This window comes from Notolepis coatsorum (genome assembly GCF_963971535.1).
Source record: "Notolepis coatsorum genome assembly, chromosome: 3".
In the NCBI taxonomy this organism is placed as follows: Eukaryota; Metazoa; Chordata; class Actinopteri; order Aulopiformes; family Paralepididae; genus Notolepis; species Notolepis coatsorum.
The window spans coordinates 39,827,643-39,845,855 of NC_140167.1; the positions used below are offsets into that span (position 1 = coordinate 39,827,643).

Sequence of the window (18,213 nt, forward strand, 5' to 3'; positions counted from 1 at the left end):
GGTACGTTTATCTCCTTTTTCAACTTAATGAAACAAATACAACTGTATTAAAATGATTCAACACAACCTTGTTGGTTGATATCAGGGGGTTTAAGGTTTGTTTTAGAGATGCACTGATGTGTTCTTTTAGGCAGATACCATATCCGATTATTCCTTACCCATATCGGCTGATGCCGATAAAGATTGTTTCGACACGTGCCTACAGTATATAGATAATCACACAATGAAGTGGTATCACGAGTGTTGGAGGGGTTACAACACTCCTTGTTATAAAATAAAGTACATTTAATGGAGAATTTAAATTAAATCTATTTGTCACTGTTGTTCTTTTGGTTCACTCTGCACGTGCATATAGCAAAACTCTATCTGTATAAAGGTCACATAAAATGCCAATAGTACAGTGGGCAAAATATCAGCTCTATAAGTAGAATTGGACCGATATACTGTACCACTTGTGCTTTTTAAAGCCCCTATTGGCCAATACCGACTGTCCACTGATATATGGGTGCATCACTCGTTTATTTGACCTGAATTGACTTTGATTGATTGATTGATTGATTGATTGATTGATTGATTGATTGAAAATTGTATTAACAGATTGCAGAATGGGTACAATACAGTACAGCTCAATACACACAATTGTTAAAGGGATGCAGACCAGAGAAAGACTTTTGTCTTGTTTACATCAGGGTCCCCCATTTTCAATTCATCATAACATATATGACATACATGACATACAGATAGACAGTACTGCTACATCTATACATTTATGACATACCAGATTTACAAATACAGTACTGTTTGTGATACAAAAAGAGTTTAAAAAAGAGAGTATATACATTTGATGAAGAAACTGTACATTGGAGGAGGTGGGGTGGGGTGGGGGTGGGTAGGTAGGGTGGGTGGGGGGACTGTACATTGGAGGTGGTTGGGTGGGTGGGGGGGGGTAGGCGGGGTGGGGGGGGGGGGGGGTAACTGTACATTGGATTATCAACGAAACCCTACTTGGTCCCAAGAAGAGGGTCTTGTGTATTACTGGGTTAGGACATTTACTGTACATTGGAGGGGGTTGGGTTAGGACATTTACAGGGGCCAGTTTCGAATTGCAGTCTCCCGTAGGTGCTCCTTGAGAGTGGTTTTAAAAGTGGGTAGTGATTCACATTCCTTTACAGCTGTGGGTAGGGCGTTCCACATTGTTGTGGCATAATGGACCTATCTCAAACCCTGTCCTCTTTTCTTGATCCTCCAATCACAACTGTCTGATGACAGCAGCAGAGAGGGTAGGATATTTTAACTGAATAATACTGTGTACATCATTTTGAAGTGTGTGACTAAATTGTGTTGTGGAAATAGTTTGTAATTAGTTTCACCCAGCTGACAGAAACTGGAGGTGTGGCCTTTTGCTGCAGGTGTCACTCATCAGTAATTAGTGATAGTGATTTAAGGACTTGCTGGCCTAGCGTCAGCGAAGCGTCGAGAAGGAGTTTTCCTGGAGTTATCCGCCGAGGGATCCACCGATCCACCCAGTGCTAAGCACACCATAATCCTATATTTCCCTCCCACTCTGCTATTTCCCTACTATCTCGCTTCCTCCCTACAACCTTCTCCCTGCCACTCTTGACACCACAATGTGCCTCATACCTATATCCACAATCTGCTCCTCCAGAACTGACTCTACCCATCCACGCCAGTTTGCTAGCAACCCGGCAAATCTCTCCTACCCTCCTACAGCCACTAATACACCTGTCACAGTACGGGGAGGCTTATGGAATTGTCAATCAGCAGTCAAGAAAGCTGACTTCATTACTGCCTACGCCCATAGTCTAAATCTGCAGCTCCTGGCTCTAACTGAGACCTGGATAACTCCCAATAACTCATCAACACCTGCAGCATTATCTACAAACTATAACTTCACTCACACACCTCGACCCTCCAGACGGGGTGGAGGCACTGGCCTCATGACATCTCCTTCATGGGCTACAAACCTAACACAACTCCCAGAACTGTCACTCTCCTCCCTCGAATATCATGCAATATCTGTCTCTAATCCTTTCAATCTCACCATTGTTACACTCTATCGCCCTCCAGGTCCCCTCGATCACTTCATAGATGAGCTGGACATGCTTCTAAGCTCCTTACCGGAAGATGGTACCCCGCTCCTTCTATTGGGCGACTTCAACCTGCCTGACTCATCTCAGTCGGTCCCAGTGGTCTCCCTCCTACAACAATTTGACCTGACTCCCACTGCCATGCCTCCCACCCACAAAGCAGGCAACTCCTTGGATCTCATATTTTCCCGTAACTCCAGCATCATTAACACCACGGTAACTCCCCTACATGTATCTGACCATTCCTTCATATCCTTCTCACTAACTCTCATGCTTAACCGAAAGGTCTTCACCCCAACTCAAACCGTCTCACTCAGACGTAACCTGGCCTCCCTATCCCCCTCCACCCTCTCCTCTGACATAATATCCGCTCTACCTTTGAGTGACACCTTCTCTGCTCTCCCCACAGAGATGGCAACCTCCACCCTCCTCTCAGCCCTTGCAACCTCCTTTGACAAGCTCTGTCCCCTCGTTGAGAAACCTGCCCGCCGTTCCCCACCCAGTCCATGGCTGACGGATGCAGTGAGAGAACAAAGACAGATCCTGAGAGCGGCTGAGAGGAAGTATAGAAAATCATGCCTCACTGCTGACATCGACACATATCACAACCTCTTGTTAACATTCTCCAAAACCATTACTAATGCCAAAGCTTCTTTCTTTCACCATAGGATCGAGGCCTCTGCCAAGAATCTTCGCAAACTGCATGCTACCATGTCCTCCCTCCTCACTCCCCCCCCACCCCCTCCTCCCTCATCTTTTTCTGCCGAAGACTTTGCAATCTTCTTTGAGGAAAAAGTGGAGAACATCCGCAGCTCCTTCTCCCAACCCCCACCCATTCCAAACGCTGAATCGAGAACCTCATCCTTCACTCTGTCATCTTTCTCTCCCATTACAGAAGCCGAGACCCTGACACTGGTAACGTCGAACCGTCCGACTACATGCCAGCTGGACCAGCTACCCTCCCCACTCCTCCAGACCATAGCACCGGACATCCTCCCATTCCTAACTGCAACCATCAACTCCTCACTCAACTCGGGGGTGGTCCCCACCTCCCTAAAACAAGCCAGAGTCACGCCCCTCATAAAAAAAACAACCCTGAACCCCACCGTCATAGCCAACTATCGTCCTGTCTCTCTTCTCTCCTTTCTTTCTAAAACACTTGAACGTGCTGTATCCAACCAACTTACTGCTTATCTCTTACAGAATGACCTCCTAGACCCCAATCAGTCTGGCTTCCGGACTGGCCACTCCACAGAAACGGCCCTCATTGCGGTCACAGAGGCACTTCACTTAGCAAAAGCGAAAGGCCTCTCCTCTGTCCTGATTCTCCTAGATCTATCTGCAGCCTTCGACACAGTCAACCATCAGATCCTCCTCACGGCCCTCGCAGGAATGGGAGTGGCTGGATCTGCGCTGACATGGCTGACATCATACCTCAACGACCGCTCCTACCAAGTGTCATGGAGAGGGACTCTGTCGGCCACCCGCCCCCTCCGGACGGGTGTCCCCCAGGGCTCGGTCCTAGGACCCCTTCTCTTCTCCCTCTACACTAAATCACTGGGTAACATTATCACGTCTCATGGCTTCTCATATCATTGTTATGCCGATGATACTCAACTCTTCCTCTCCTTCCCTCCCTCAGATATCCACGTCTCTGAGCGGATCTCGGCCTGTCTGTCCGACATCTCCGCCTGGATGACGACCAACCACCTCAAACTGAACCTAAGCAAAACAGAATTGCTCCACCTGCCGGCCAAATCCTCCCCCCTGACCGACCTCTCCATCACAGTCGAGAATGCAGCTGTGACCGCGTCCCCGACCGCCAAGAACCTTGGTGTTGTCCTTGACGACCAGTTGAACTTCTCTGCTCACATCGCAGCGACAACCAGAACCTGCAGATTCCTCCTGAGCAACGTCAGAAGGATACGCCCCTTCCTGACAAAAGAAGCCACCCAACTCCTCGTCCAATCAACAGTCATCTCCCGCCTCGACTACTGCAACGCACTGCTAGCTGGCCTCCCGGCCACTGCCACCAAGCCTCTTCAACTCATTCAAAACGCAGCGGCCCGCCTGATATCAAACCTACCGAAGTCGGCCCATGTCACCCCACTTCTTAGGGACCTGCACTGGCTCCCCATTGCTGCACGTATCCGCTTCAAGGCCCTCGACCTAGCATACCATGCAGCAAAGGGAACCGCTCCCGCCTACCTCCGGTCAATGGTCTCTAACTACACACCCTCAAGACCCCTACGCTCTGCATCTTCTGGCCGCCTCAGACCTACTCCTATCCAAGCTCCCGGAGGGTCATCAAAGAGAAGCCGCCTATTCTCAGTCCTTGCCCCACAATGGTGGAATGAACTACCCATCCCAGTTAGGACAGCCGAATCCCGTCCAATCTTTCGCCGTCGACTAAAGACTCACTTCTTCAACCACTATCTGAAATGATAAAAAAAAAAAAAAAAAAATCTAACCCTGACTAACCTTACTGTCATGCACTTGTCCTAATAAACTAACCTACACTGTAACACGCAACACATGATGAACATTGTTACTCAGCTGATAGAGTTGTACCCTTCTTGCTGTCTTGTCGTACAGAACTTGTAAGTCGCTTTGGATAAAAGCGTCAGCTAAATGACTAAATGTAAATGTAAATGCAGATTTTTCCTAGTTCCGAGATGAGGGTTTTTTCAACCTGTAACTTGTTCTTGTCAGAGACCAGCAGGGCTGAGTCGTCCGCGAACAGGAACAAGTTGCAGTCACAAGCTGACGACATGTCATTTGCATAAATTAGGAACAGTAGCAGTCCTAGTATGCTTCCTTGTGGAAATTAAATATATCTATGGCTCTGGTTTCACCATAATAAAACTAAAAGCTGGCCTTTATGCGACCCCTGAGGCAGGGCTTTTACCATCCATATCCCCCCCATTTTCTCTGATCCTTTCTTTACAGAGTGAGCAGGGCCACTGCTGACTTGGTGTCCGACAGTTTGCTCATTTACATTGACCCTAATCCACCGAGTGTCTATTAAGTAAAATGATTTAATCTGCTCTGGCAGGCCTTCCCTGAACGCCCCTCTGCTTGCCCTCCAAACATACATTTTTAATCAGCATAATAGAAAACCACCTTAAGATGTCAGATAACAGTCTGAGCTCATAGCCGATGATGCCACTGGCCATAGTGGATGTGGATTAGGCTATTTACAGTAGCATTAGACCTCAGCCTGCCGGCTATGACACAATAGTCACCGGTTTGCTGAATGGGGACATGTACGTTTTATATTATTCACTGCAGAAGATGAAAAACACATTGCTCTGGGTTACATAGGCTTCATGGCAATGCGTCTTTTATAAACGCAAACACGTGGAGTCGGAGAAATTGAATGTCGTATAGAAATTGAATGTCGTATTCATGGCTGCGTTTCAGGAGAGCAGGGACCAGTGAGGAATCGTTTGACTCATCCCCTCAAGGTCTCTGATGTCTCCACGGGGCCGTGTCCTTGTAGCACAAGACCGCTGATGCCAGGCAGTGCACGATTAATATTTGAGTATGTGTGAGGGGCGAAAGCGAGCCGACTCCCGGCCTGTCAGTTGTGTTTGGAGTCATGGCATCAAGCCAAGACCTGCTCGGCGACACCGGGTTAACTCGCGTATTGACATGAGAGCATACACACACACACACACACACACACACTTTCCCTCCGTCTCTCCATCTATCTTTCTCTCTCCCTCCTTTCCTTCTTGGTCTACGCCCTCTCTGTCTCTCACACGCAACCATACACGCATGCACACACACACAGAGAAATAGAGAGAGAGAGAGAGAGAGAGAGAGAGAGAGAGAGAGAGAGAGAGAGAGAGAGAGAGAGAGAGAGAGAGAGAGAGAGAGAGAGAGAGAGAGAGAGAGAGAGAGAGAGAGGCCTGTCAGTGAAGGAGTCCTGTCAGAGGCATCAGCCTCCAGGTACTGTGATGAGCTGTGTGCAGACAGTGATCAAGCAGCTCGCCAGCTCTGCCTTCCTCCTGCCCCTACCTAGTCGACCCAGCCTTCATCATAATGAGCTCTGTCAGAATGGCATTTGACATAAGCCATCAACAGAGCCCAGTTGACAGACATTAAGACTCTGGAAATCCAGGATATCCCTGAAGAGGAAGACAACAACACCTCGCAACGCTGACCTTGTGATCTGTTTGTATTCAAGCAGGCCGTCATCCTCCTCGTCTTGTGATCTTATATGCATGGCAGACAAATAAGCCATCATCCACCTCATTAAAAAAAATATATATATTTATATATATACCTGTATAGGGGCTTGCATGCAGGGTACTTTCTAAGTTGATAAGGTATATTTTTTCGTGGATAGTAGTATACATTGACACCACAGATACGTACAATAGTCCGCTTCCAGTGCTCTTCACTACGTGACACTTGGGTCAGTAACAGCATAGTTCATTGTAATCCATCCGGCTCCCCGTGCTGCGGCTGGTGTTAAAAACAGACCACTTCTAGGAAACTGTTCTATTTTATAGGGTCTAATCCTATTAGTGGAGGCTTTTTGGTCTGTGGAGTATAGCGGCTCCAGATAGTGTAATGTAATGATGAGTGTACCACTTACAGTACAGTAAGTCTGGGGCTGAAGTCACGGTACTACCAGGTGCTTAGCGTTAATCACACCAGAGCTAATGGACACATCTCTTGATATTATTTGTATTCAATGTTTTAACACATATACAAAGAAAACAGACAGAACAGACAATATCGGGACATCAGATATGCACAACAACGACAAATTAAAAGAATTAATCAATAAAAAAGATATACCCTCCCCTCAACAGAAGGAAAAAAGAAAAAAAAACTAGACAACCTGTCACTCTTTCGTGCATCCTACCAGTGTTAAACGTATCAAGTCTAAAAAAGTTTGAAAAATATATATACAGTAGACACAAAGGGCGGGATCCACAAAGGGTTTGTGGTGCTTTTTCCGACGCAAAGCCGGTGCATATCACTCTGAAACTCAAGTATTTTTACATGGCTTTGTGTAAGAGACAGCTTCACAGTTCAGTCCACTTAGTCCACATCAAATCCTTGTACAAAGTATCAAGGCCATGAGGCCACCAAGAGAGCCGCATGGGGAAAAACACCACAGAACAAACACACAGCAGAAACAAACAAGAAGTGCTCTAATGGACACATCTCAGGTGGTGTTTTTATTTATTATTTATTAAAAAAGATGTGTTGATGTTGTTGCTGTTTTTTGTATTCATGTCAACTTGCCATGATATGCACGCCTAGGTGTGGTGGTGAAATAAATACGACAAAAACCAAAGATGCCTCTGAGGTGTTTGAACGTCAGGTCATGGCACTACTCAGTTAGTTTAAATCCAATCTACTGTATGCTGTATGTTTGGTACTGTTATTGTTACGGTCCACAAGTATAGTTTTATGAAATTCAAAAGCCCATCAAATCCTCATTCATAGGACTACACACACTTATGACAGCTTGCTTTACTTCTGTCTAATTCATGTGCTCCCGGGGCTTTTGTTAAGTGTTATTCTGTCTTTTTAGTGTGTTCCCCCGTGTGTTTGGCCTTGTGTTGTATTTAGTCCTTTACCCCAGTGTGTTCAGTCTGTTCCTGTCCCGATGTGTGTCTCGTTTGCTGATTGCCCTGCTGTGTCTCATGTGTTAATTGTTCCCCCTATATCTGTTGTGCTTTCCCTGTCCTCCATTGTCGGTTTGTTGTTTGTGTTCATGGTCTGTTTGTTGTTGCTGTCGATGTCTAGTGTTCCTGGCTGTTGCTTCATGTTCCTGTTCTTTGTACTGTACCTTGTCTCCCGTGAGCCTACTCCCTTTGTCAGTAAGTGTTTTCTAGTGTTAGTTGTTTTTGTTTGTTTCGACCATCTTTGTTTTCGTGTACAGTTCGTCTCGTTTTGTTAGTGTTTTATTTGTAGTAAGATTGTTTTTCCCTACCAGCTCTGCTGTGGTTTTTTAGTTCATTGTTTTATGTTTTGCCCTTTGCCAGCCATTGCTGTGCTATCCCTGTCTTGTTGCACTAAGTAAAACTCTATTTTTGAATACTTCACCCCTGGCTCCACGCCTCATTGTGCCTATTGCCTTTCTCCTCGTCCTGTTCTGCGATTGAGTCCTCCACCAACTCTAATCCCTAACAGTTATATATATACTCACTGTAGAATCGTCTCTCCTTACAATTCTGACACATTAAATCATGCACGTCTGAAAAGAAAAAGAGATGATGTCTAAAGGTCATTGTTGAAAAGCTGTGATAGTGCAGACAAAAGAGCACAGTCTATCGCTTGGGGAGACATTTATTGACAGTTGTGTACGTGTGTGTGTGTGTGTGTGTGTGTGTGTGTGTGTGTGTGTGTGTGTGTGTGTGTGTGTGTGTGTGTGTGTGTGTGTGTGTGTGTGTGTGTGTGTGTGTGTGTGTGTGTGTGTCTGTGTGTGTGTCTGTGTGCATGTGTGTGTCTCAGAGCTAGGAGGAGCGGAGGCTCTTAGACAATGTGAAGCAGAGGTGAGGGCCAGGCGGCATGGCTGCGGCGCTGTGACCTGTGCCCTGCGCCCTGACTCACGCATCATGGAGCTCCCTGGCGCCAGGGGACCTCCTGACCATAATGAGTTTTGACTCCTGTCACCTTTGGGTGTCGTCAAGATCCTCTGACACGGACGGGAAGGGAGGGAGGCTCCCATCAGTCTAAAAGACTCTACGGGTGACCATGTTCCCCACCAGTAGACAACAGTGATGAGTCGGGTACTTTCTCTCGAGCACAGCGTTGCACTGAAAAAGTTCACCAGACAAACACCAGAACACCAAAGAAAAGGCTTATTGAGGTTACCGTTGGTACATGTAGGCGCAGTGTTGAAAAGCTATCATTTGAAGCTTGCTCTTCGGGGAGCTCCAGTCATATTGACCTGGGTGCTAATGCAATCTCCCGTCTACCATCAGCACCCTTCAGTGCCCTCACAACATGAATGGCAGCAGTTTATAAATCAAGAAATGTTGAACTTTGGCTTCTTTTCCCCTTTTGTGGCATATGCAATGCTTTGTATGTCTGTGGTTGAGCAGAGAGAGAGGAAGTCTGTATGTGTAGTCTGAGACAGTATACCAGACATTCAATCCCCCCCCCCCTTACACTGTGTTCCTTAGGCAGTAGCTGTGTCCCTTCACTAAAGGTTTTTGGATGATACTTACTTGTGGTGAGACATAATATATGTTTATGTGTTCCTAAATCCATTTTCTCCCAACCATTGGGCCTCTTGTTCCAAGGCTTCCAATAACTAAAGCAGGGGATGGTCTGATTTTGGACAGTAAACACTCAAAACAACATTAATATACTCCACCGACGCATTTCAATGTAATAGAAAAGAGAGAGTCTGAGTGCAAAATAGAAGCTTGCCAAGAGAATACAAATTTCATCCATGAGTTGTATATGGAAATTGACTTTTTGAATTTCAAGTACACTGTGTAATGAGAATCGACTTGGCAGTATGTAAACATAGGCTTCGACATACATAATTACCAGATTGGTATTACAGCTCTCGAAGGTGACATATTACCATGCATATACTGTTCACTTTGCAATGCAAACCCATAGGAGCTGCATTCATTGATTCAATTTGGATCCCACCACACCACACGCACGTGCACACACACTATGCACACAGACACACTCGCGCGCACGCATGCACGCGCACACACACACACACACACACACACACACACACACACACTCACTCACACACACACACACACACACACACACACACACACACACACACACACACACACACACACACACACACACACACACACACACACACACACACACACACACACACACAGGGGCAATGTACATTGTGTTCTCTCCTAGATTCATTTAGCACTTTATCCAAGCAGAAGTCGTTTGCATTCAAGGGCAGAATGGATGGAATAATTGCATGCACTCTATAGCATGTTCAGTAAATGTGCTTTAAAAAAAACAGACCAGGTGGTTTTCAAGATATCCTTAATGGCTTTCTGCCTCACTCACTGCATGTTTGTTTGCAATCAGCCAAACATATAGCTCTCAATCTCACTTCCTTTTATGACCTGCAGGGGAAGAGAGAGGCCAATTCTGGGAAGCCTTTCACTCCCTTTCTGCCGTATGGCGGGGCATCACCATGATTCCATGGAGTTAAGACGATATTACGCTTACAGGCCACAGATGGTGGAAACATAAACAACGTATCATGATGAGCAAGGCAGTGATTCATGCTATGGAAAATCACCTTGATTGATATATAATGTCACTCCTTGTTTTTTGTTTGTTGTCGATCATTTCCCTCTATAAATAGTTGTATTTTAAAATATGCAAATATATTTGCATGCCCTCATCGCACATCACTGCACAGGCGATGCACTGTCCCATGGATAATGATTCCCTTCACACAGTAGCAGCATTGTGATCCCATGATACTCTAATATGAATATTCAAGTAGTCATTTCATTTTCAATTTGGTCAGACGCATGACAGGAATTATGTATTCAGAATGCAGCGCTAGTGTGAATTGGCTTAGTGAATATAAGGTCAAATGTCATGTGCACTGATTATTACAGTGGTGCAGCGACTGCATTGTGGATTCCCTGTGAAACAAAAGCTTGGGGAGGAGTGTATATGTCAGGGCAGGGCTGGTCCATGTGGCTGATCTCTGCAGTGAGTGTATTGGCCCTCCTCTATCCGTGTCAGCGGGCCTGTGTGACTGAGAGGCACTGGATTACGTACACTGGAGGCCAATGGGTCACTGGATAAGAAGTCTTCTCTGTTACCACAAATCCACAGATTAAAACGCAGCGCAGAGCGCTAGTGCTGCCCCCGAGGGCAAATGGGTCTGAAAACATGGCTCTCAAAGGTCCGTGGCTTTGGCTTAACCCTTCTGTCACTGTGGAGCCGTGAGGCTATGTATGGATGGAGTGACTTATTTTAAAGTCCCACACTGTATGTAGCTGGACTTAAATACATCCAGGGCATCCAAGGGTTATGGGCAGTGTTGTTGACATGATATCTTAATTGGAAAGTTAATCCTGTGCTGTGACAGCTGAGTCTATAGGTTAGAGCAGTCTGTTGTGCAGAATGAACTCAACACAATACTGAAGGCAGGCAATTGCCCTGTGAAAATAATTCAAGAGTATTGTTTGCATCGTCTGTCTGTGCCAAGCAGGAGTTACTACACGCCTCGGGGCAACTAACAACATACGACTGTGGCTATGGGTTTTTACACCGCTGCTGCCTTAGTTACACCGATGCTGCTTGTGTGCTTTAGGGCTCTGTATACATAGCTTCATACAGTAGACAGGTCAGAGGATATACAATAACAGGACATGCCAGCGCTGAAGGGATATTATTCATAATATGTTAGAATGCAGATTCAAGTCTAAGTATCTATTGTGTGCGGCGTGAGAGAACATCACCGCCTCTCTGTATGCATATGTGCATGTATATGTATGCTTATGCCCATGAGGGAGGGGCACTGATGGGTAGCGGTGGGGAAGAGAAAGCAAGAGAGGGGGGGGGGGATGTAGGGTGAATGGGAAAAGGTACTGTGGTAGGTCTGTATGGGATAGTGGCAGGATGGGTGTTGGTGACAGGCTCTTGTACCGTCTCGTCTGCTTCACTGATCCCAGGGAATCTGGGTCATTTCCAGCCTGTTCACATGGAGCTGCAGCCCCTCTCCTTGCCTGCCGTCTGCCCAGGGCTAGCCATGACCCAGCTCCATGCTAATGATGACTCAAAGGAAATCTACTCTTCTCTTATGGCAAATTGAGAGAAAAATGGAACGGCATTAGTCAATGGCAGTGTGTGCACTAGTCCCCCCTCTCTGGTGTCTCGTGCACTCCTTCATTTTTGTCCTATACCCTTTATGTTGTCTCCAGTGTTGCCATCCACCTCTCTAGCTCCGTTCCCTCGCTCTGCCACCCACACTGTGTATAATGTAGTGAATGAAATGCAATGAGGAGGCACAGTGCTGGAATAAGCCGGCTGTGCCCATTGAAACCTCTGTGCTACTGCCTTAACTTTGTTAGGACCGTACATGCGCGCATTCGCGCACACACACACACACACACACACATACACACACATACACAGACAGAGCACATTCGTATAATATTAAAGGCAATCACTGTTAAACTTTATTTAAATCTTTGTGCGTTATATTAACAAACATTATATGCACCGTTGAGAATCGGTGCTCCACAAAGCGCTTCTGAGAACAGGTGAGGCCACAGGGACCTGGTACGTGTTTTATGTGACTGTGTTCAATGTTATTGTATAATTGGGACATCTGTTGACTCATTGTGGCTTACCCTTCTGATGTCAAGCATGTATCAGAGACATAGAATAATATTATTATATTATAGGTGATGCATATCTCAACAGATTCATTGGACTATAGGGGATATGCAATAGGAGGGTGTGTGTTAATCAATCAAATAACATTTCAATTTAATCGTTTTGCACACCAGAAGACATTAAAATTCCCCAATAAAGGTAACTGGTAAAGGGTTATTGATAATAAAAATAAATGAATAGTGGACATTCGATAAGCATCTGATATAGTCCTCAAGGGAAAAAACAGCAGTAGGCCTACATTCTGTTTCGGTTGGACAGAGGACTGACTGAGTGCATTGCGTGGGATCTATTAAACAAACGGACAAAGGAAAAAAAGAGATGCCTTTTGAATGAGATCCACTGTCTGTGTGTTGTGTGGTCCTCCAGAATGTCTGGGGATATTGGTGTCAGGACAGGCCTTCTATCTCCTGGCACGGTCTCTGTGTTGGGCTGTGATATGCTCATACCAAGCATTTATCTCTAGGAAATTAGTATCTCATAGCTGTTGCCATAAGGTTAGTTGATTATTAGTATTTTTATTTTATTTTTCTTTATTATAATTTTTTTGTACTATAGAGTCTATGATTGAGTCACATAATCTTTTATCAGCATATATTGGTGGTGAGTTTTAGGCCCAGCCACCTATTAGCACGATTCGTTTTCAAGCATTCAAACGAAAGCTCACCAGAAGAGAAAAAAGCTCACTTTTACCGTTTCATCTTACATTTTTAAATAGCAGTGATGCCAGCCTATTGAAGTGCTGCCTACAAAACACGGGCTACAATTGTTATTTACAGCCCTCCGTTTATGATATCCCAAATCCCCCCATCATTTATTGATGCGCTCTTCCTAGAAAAAGTAGCAGCCTTGTAAATTTAGGTTGGGATATAGGCCTACATGCAGGATGAAATATTTACAGGCATCTAAATATTTCAAACCGGCACCTTGTCAGTCATCCATTACTCTTGGCTGCATCTGATAGAGAGGTATTATCCTTTATTTACGATTATTGACCGATCAGTGCTAAACCTATGATAATATGGATTTATAAATACTGACCCCACAAGAACTTTAATCGTCTTAATCTGTCTGCTTTCGCATAGTGGACAGACCATCTGCTAACTTGGCAATTCCATGAAGATGTGGTCTATAGGCGCCATTAGAAAATTATTTTGCAGAGAAAATGCAATTTGTGCTTAATAGTAATTTTGCCGTGGTACTGGTAATGTTGAGGTATGATATAGGTCTGTATTTGTTTTATATATATATTGTTAGCATTACAATTAAATACAGAATGTGGTGATGAATGATAACGCGGATATGAGAATGAACAGCTTCTCGCGCAGAAGGCAGGCATGTCATAACCCGCATCAACAGCCTTTAATTCAGGCAAAAAGCGCCCGAAGGGGATTCAGTTGAACTCGGTGTGTGTGTGTGTGTGTGTGTGTGTGTGTGTGTGTGTGTGTGTGTGTGTGTGTGTGTGTGCGTGCGTGCGTGCGTGCGTGCGTGCGTGTGTGTGTGTGTGTGTGTGTGTGTGTGTGTGTGTGTGTGTGTGTGTGTGTGTGTGTGTGTGTGAGAGAGAGAGGGAGAGAGGGAGAGAGGGAGAGAGGGAGAGCGAGAGAATCCGTGAAAATAATATCAGGCTTTTCCGTCAGAATGAACTTTACCACTGTATCCAGCCATGAAATAATCTGACCCGACACTTCAAACCATCTGCGCTATCTATCCGCCTTCTTATTTACTAAATCAGCCCGTGCACAAAACGGAGTGTGGCTGATACTAAACCCGAGTAGCCCGACAGTGGCATGATAATTCTATACACAAACATTACGTTTTCCCGGCAACGTTTAGTCATCCACGTCTCTTTGGAATGGCGCTACTCGTGCGTAAAGACGAAAATAGCCTCCCCAGTTAATGCTGTAAGGGCTTCACCCTTTGCAGTCAGAAATGAAGATATAGGCTCCACAGACCCATCAGTCTATTTTGGAATAGGACAAAGGTGTTGGTCAGTTGCTCGTCTTGTGTTTTTATTCTAGCATCCCATGCTCCTGCCTAGCTACTACTGTAGCCTATCATTGTGTGCGCGCTGGGATTTTTTTCCTTTTTATGCCTTGTTTTTGAGGATAAAAAAAATACGATGTTACAGAAATCGGATGTTATTCGGGACATCTAAACCTAGGTTAAGCACATTTTATGGCGCATCAATAACAGTCGTTGTGTCTTTAACACCGCCTGGTTTATAAGGAGAGGATGTGGGAAAACATGGAAGGCAATTAAATGTTTGAAGACAAAAGCAAAGGTCAAAATGTTTACGTTTTAAAAAAGCGCTGTTGAGCACTGGGAGGTGCTGAAATCTCTTGGCGCTCCTTTCCGCGTGATTGGTAGGCTAAACTTGACAGTGATTGACGGGCATCCATGGCAACCACGCAGCCAATCTGCCAAGTCCAATAGAAAATCAGCAGAGGGGCTGACTGTCTTTTTCCCCTTCAAAATACATCTCGGGTCCAGCTTTAATTCTCTTGTACTTTCAACCCTAGCATACCAAGTTTACCAGCCGAGGATGCAGTAGCCTGCCAGAGGGCATCGTTCCTCAGTATTTTTAACGGTTGATCTGCTAACTTTGGGATTGCCTTTTTGTCTGGATTCGACACACGGGAAGAGAGAGGTACTCCAGAGGGGAGAGTGAGCGCGCAAGAGAGAGACGGAGGGGAAATAGAAGCCTCCATGTTTCAGCTGCCTATCTTGAATTTTAGCCCCCAGCAGGTCGCGGGGGTTTGCGAGACTCTGGAAGAGAGCGGGGACATCGAGCGCCTCGGTCGCTTCCTCTGGTCCCTGCCCGTCGCCCCGGCAGCCTGCGAGGTCCTCAACAAGAATGAGTCGGTGCTGAGGGCGCGAGCCATCGTGGCCTTCCATACGGGGAATTTCAGAGAACTCTACCACATTCTGGAGAACCACAAGTTCACCAAAGAGTCTCATACAAAACTACAGGCCCTGTGGCTCGAAGCGCACTACCAGGAGGCTGAGAAGCTACGGGGACGCCCGCTAGGGCCAGTGGACAAATACAGGGTGCGGAAGAAGTTCCCTCTACCCCGAACGATATGGGATGGAGAGCAAAAGACCCACTGCTTCAAGGAAAGAACCCGGCATTTGTTAAGAGAATGGTATTTGCAAGACCCTTACCCGAATCCAAGCAAAAAGAGAGAGCTTGCACAGGCTACTGGACTAACACCCACACAAGTAGGAAATTGGTTCAAAAACCGCAGACAAAGAGATAGAGCGGCGGCTGCGAAAAATAGGTATGCATCCTCTGTGTCGTTGTTTTTATTTTGCTTTCTGGTTGTAGCCTAACCGACAATAACCCTGCATGTTGACTTTATGCATGAATCAAGAATAATCGAATGTATAGGCTATCAATGTCAACTATACAAAACAGCCCGTATAGTCTACAATGGCTGCATGGAGCCAACCGTGAAATTATCATGTCAAAATGTTGTAATTTGTCTGAGAATTTATATTAAAATGCAACATAATAATAATAGCTGCTATATGTTAATTAACGCTATTCACATTGCATATAGGTCTATTGAAGATAAACTGGCTTTGGACTCTTGAAATACATGTGAAACCAAATTGGAGAGATTGGATGCAATGACGACGCAGTGTTTTAGGCTGTCATGGAATGCCTTTAATTTAGCCCATTAGAATAGCTCCTATAATAGTCTGACCAGTTTTCACTTTTATACATTTTAACATATAACCTACTATATTTAGCCTACTGGCTATCATCACAATATTAGGTTATGTCTCAAATATCAGGGCTTACATGCTGCCCAAGCCTATAAGCGAATATGGATATTATTATTTGAATGTCAGTGCAAACAGTTAAACACAACACTGATCTATAGAATTATTCTAGCTTATTATTTAAGCAAATGCGGCCTTAAGAACAGTAACAAAATACGAAGTGCAAGATTAATATTGCAACCAATGTGTTCAACGGATATATACTGCAATACTGTCTACAGCCATACTGTAATGGAAGTCTAACATTACAGACCGAGGTCATGCGCAGGCCATGTGGCCATAGTAGACACAGTTTGAAATGGACACCCATGGCAATACACACGTTATATATCGTTTTTAAATTTAATTTATATCCCTATATTTGTCTTTTGTCCAGGCTGCAACAGCAAGTCCTGTCTGGGGGATCGGTCCGGTCGTTGGCGGACGAGGACGGAACCCTAGATCGACTCGGAAACGCCTCCAGTCCCGAGGCGAGTTTGTCGAGCAAAGCCGCCACTTCCGCCATCTCCATCACTTCCAGCGACAGCGAGTGTGACATCTGATGGCACGCGAAGCGGTCCAGGAGAAGACGATGCATTACCGGAGATAAGTGAAGGAGGGAGATCACGAAAGACAATCTAATGAAACAGTCATAGTGCCTGCGTTGAAATATTAAAAAGAAACTGTTATTTGATGGCTGCCAAAACAGTGAGGGATCTGACTGAATACCGTCTTATATGCCTACTTTGATATTGTTTTCGTTTTTACCACATGGATAACAGAAACCTAATACTGGCGGGAAAATATTCACGGTCACGATTCCCTCTAAAGGAGGACTAATATATAAACCAATGCCTCAAGACGAAAAACAAAAGAAGGACAAGGAAGAAGACATTCGAGAGCCTAACCTGCTATTTTCTGTGGGTATTTCATGTTGAAAAGACTGTGATATTTTTACTTTACTTTCAAAGTTTTATAAATAATGTTTATTTACCTATTTAAACAATTGGCTTTGTCTCTTTAGAATTTGATATTCATTTGCTTGGTGTTTTTAATATTTACCTTGTGCACAGCAGGTGAACCCGTTGAGCATGTGCGCTTAGTGAACATGTGTTTCAGTACAAAAAGAAGAAGAAAAGTAAAGATAACTTAATAAAAATAATTGTTGATCAAGAGAATACAAGTTCAGTCTTTTTTATTCTTAGATTACAATAGGAGGTGGGACAAGACTTCTGATGGGTTTTATTTAGTCTCCTTTGGTCAGATTAAGTTATTGTCAATTGGAAGGATATATTATTTAGGAAATATGATATACTTTATATACTGAGGCCACTTGATTTAATTTGATAGTGAGTGATAAAATGTCTCATGTTTATAATACCACACTAGTAGTATGTGCTCTGACACGTTCATAGACGTGGGCCTAATTGGCCAACATGCTCGGTGTCGTGTGATGCGGGATGACAGTGCGAGGTCAAAGAAAGGCCGACTCACCAAAAGAGTCTCCACGAGCAAAAACAAATAGAAGAACATCAGATTGTAAAATGTGTTATGTCTATTAGCCTAAAGAATATAGGCTAGTTAAATCTTACACGTGTCGTATATGATCAAGACATAAATCATTGCAATTATTTGAAGCATTCATGGTGCAAATAATTTTCTTGATTTATCCCTTACCGAAAACGTATTTGGGCTAAAGCGTATTGTATACTTTTTTTGTTTATATTACAAAAAGGATGCTTAGTTTTTTCTGTTTAAAATACGATCAATTCGGATATAATAGTAATGTTGCTACTCAAAATACAAATTTCTCCCATAATGAATGTGCCATATTTATATATGCTTACCTGTTAGGCTAATATTATTTATATATTTTTTGTTTTAGGCCTACAGCTTCTTTTGCTGTACACACTATAGTCTTTACTTGTATTTGTGCCCAATGTCCAAA

General features: G+C 44.5%; 1 protein-coding gene across 1 annotated transcript; it reads left to right on the forward strand.

Moving 5' to 3' along the window:
* Positions 1-15,206: 15,206 nt before the first annotated feature.
* Positions 15,207-16,828, forward strand: LOC311225256 (homeobox protein SIX6; the record flags this gene model as incomplete). The annotated part of the gene is made up of 2 exons (XM_084310472.1): positions 15,207-15,778; positions 16,663-16,828. 2 exons carry the CDS (start codon positions 15,207-15,209, stop codon positions 16,826-16,828), a joined length of 738 nt encoding a protein of 245 aa, XP_084166598.1.
* Positions 16,829-18,213: the final 1,385 nt, after the last annotated feature.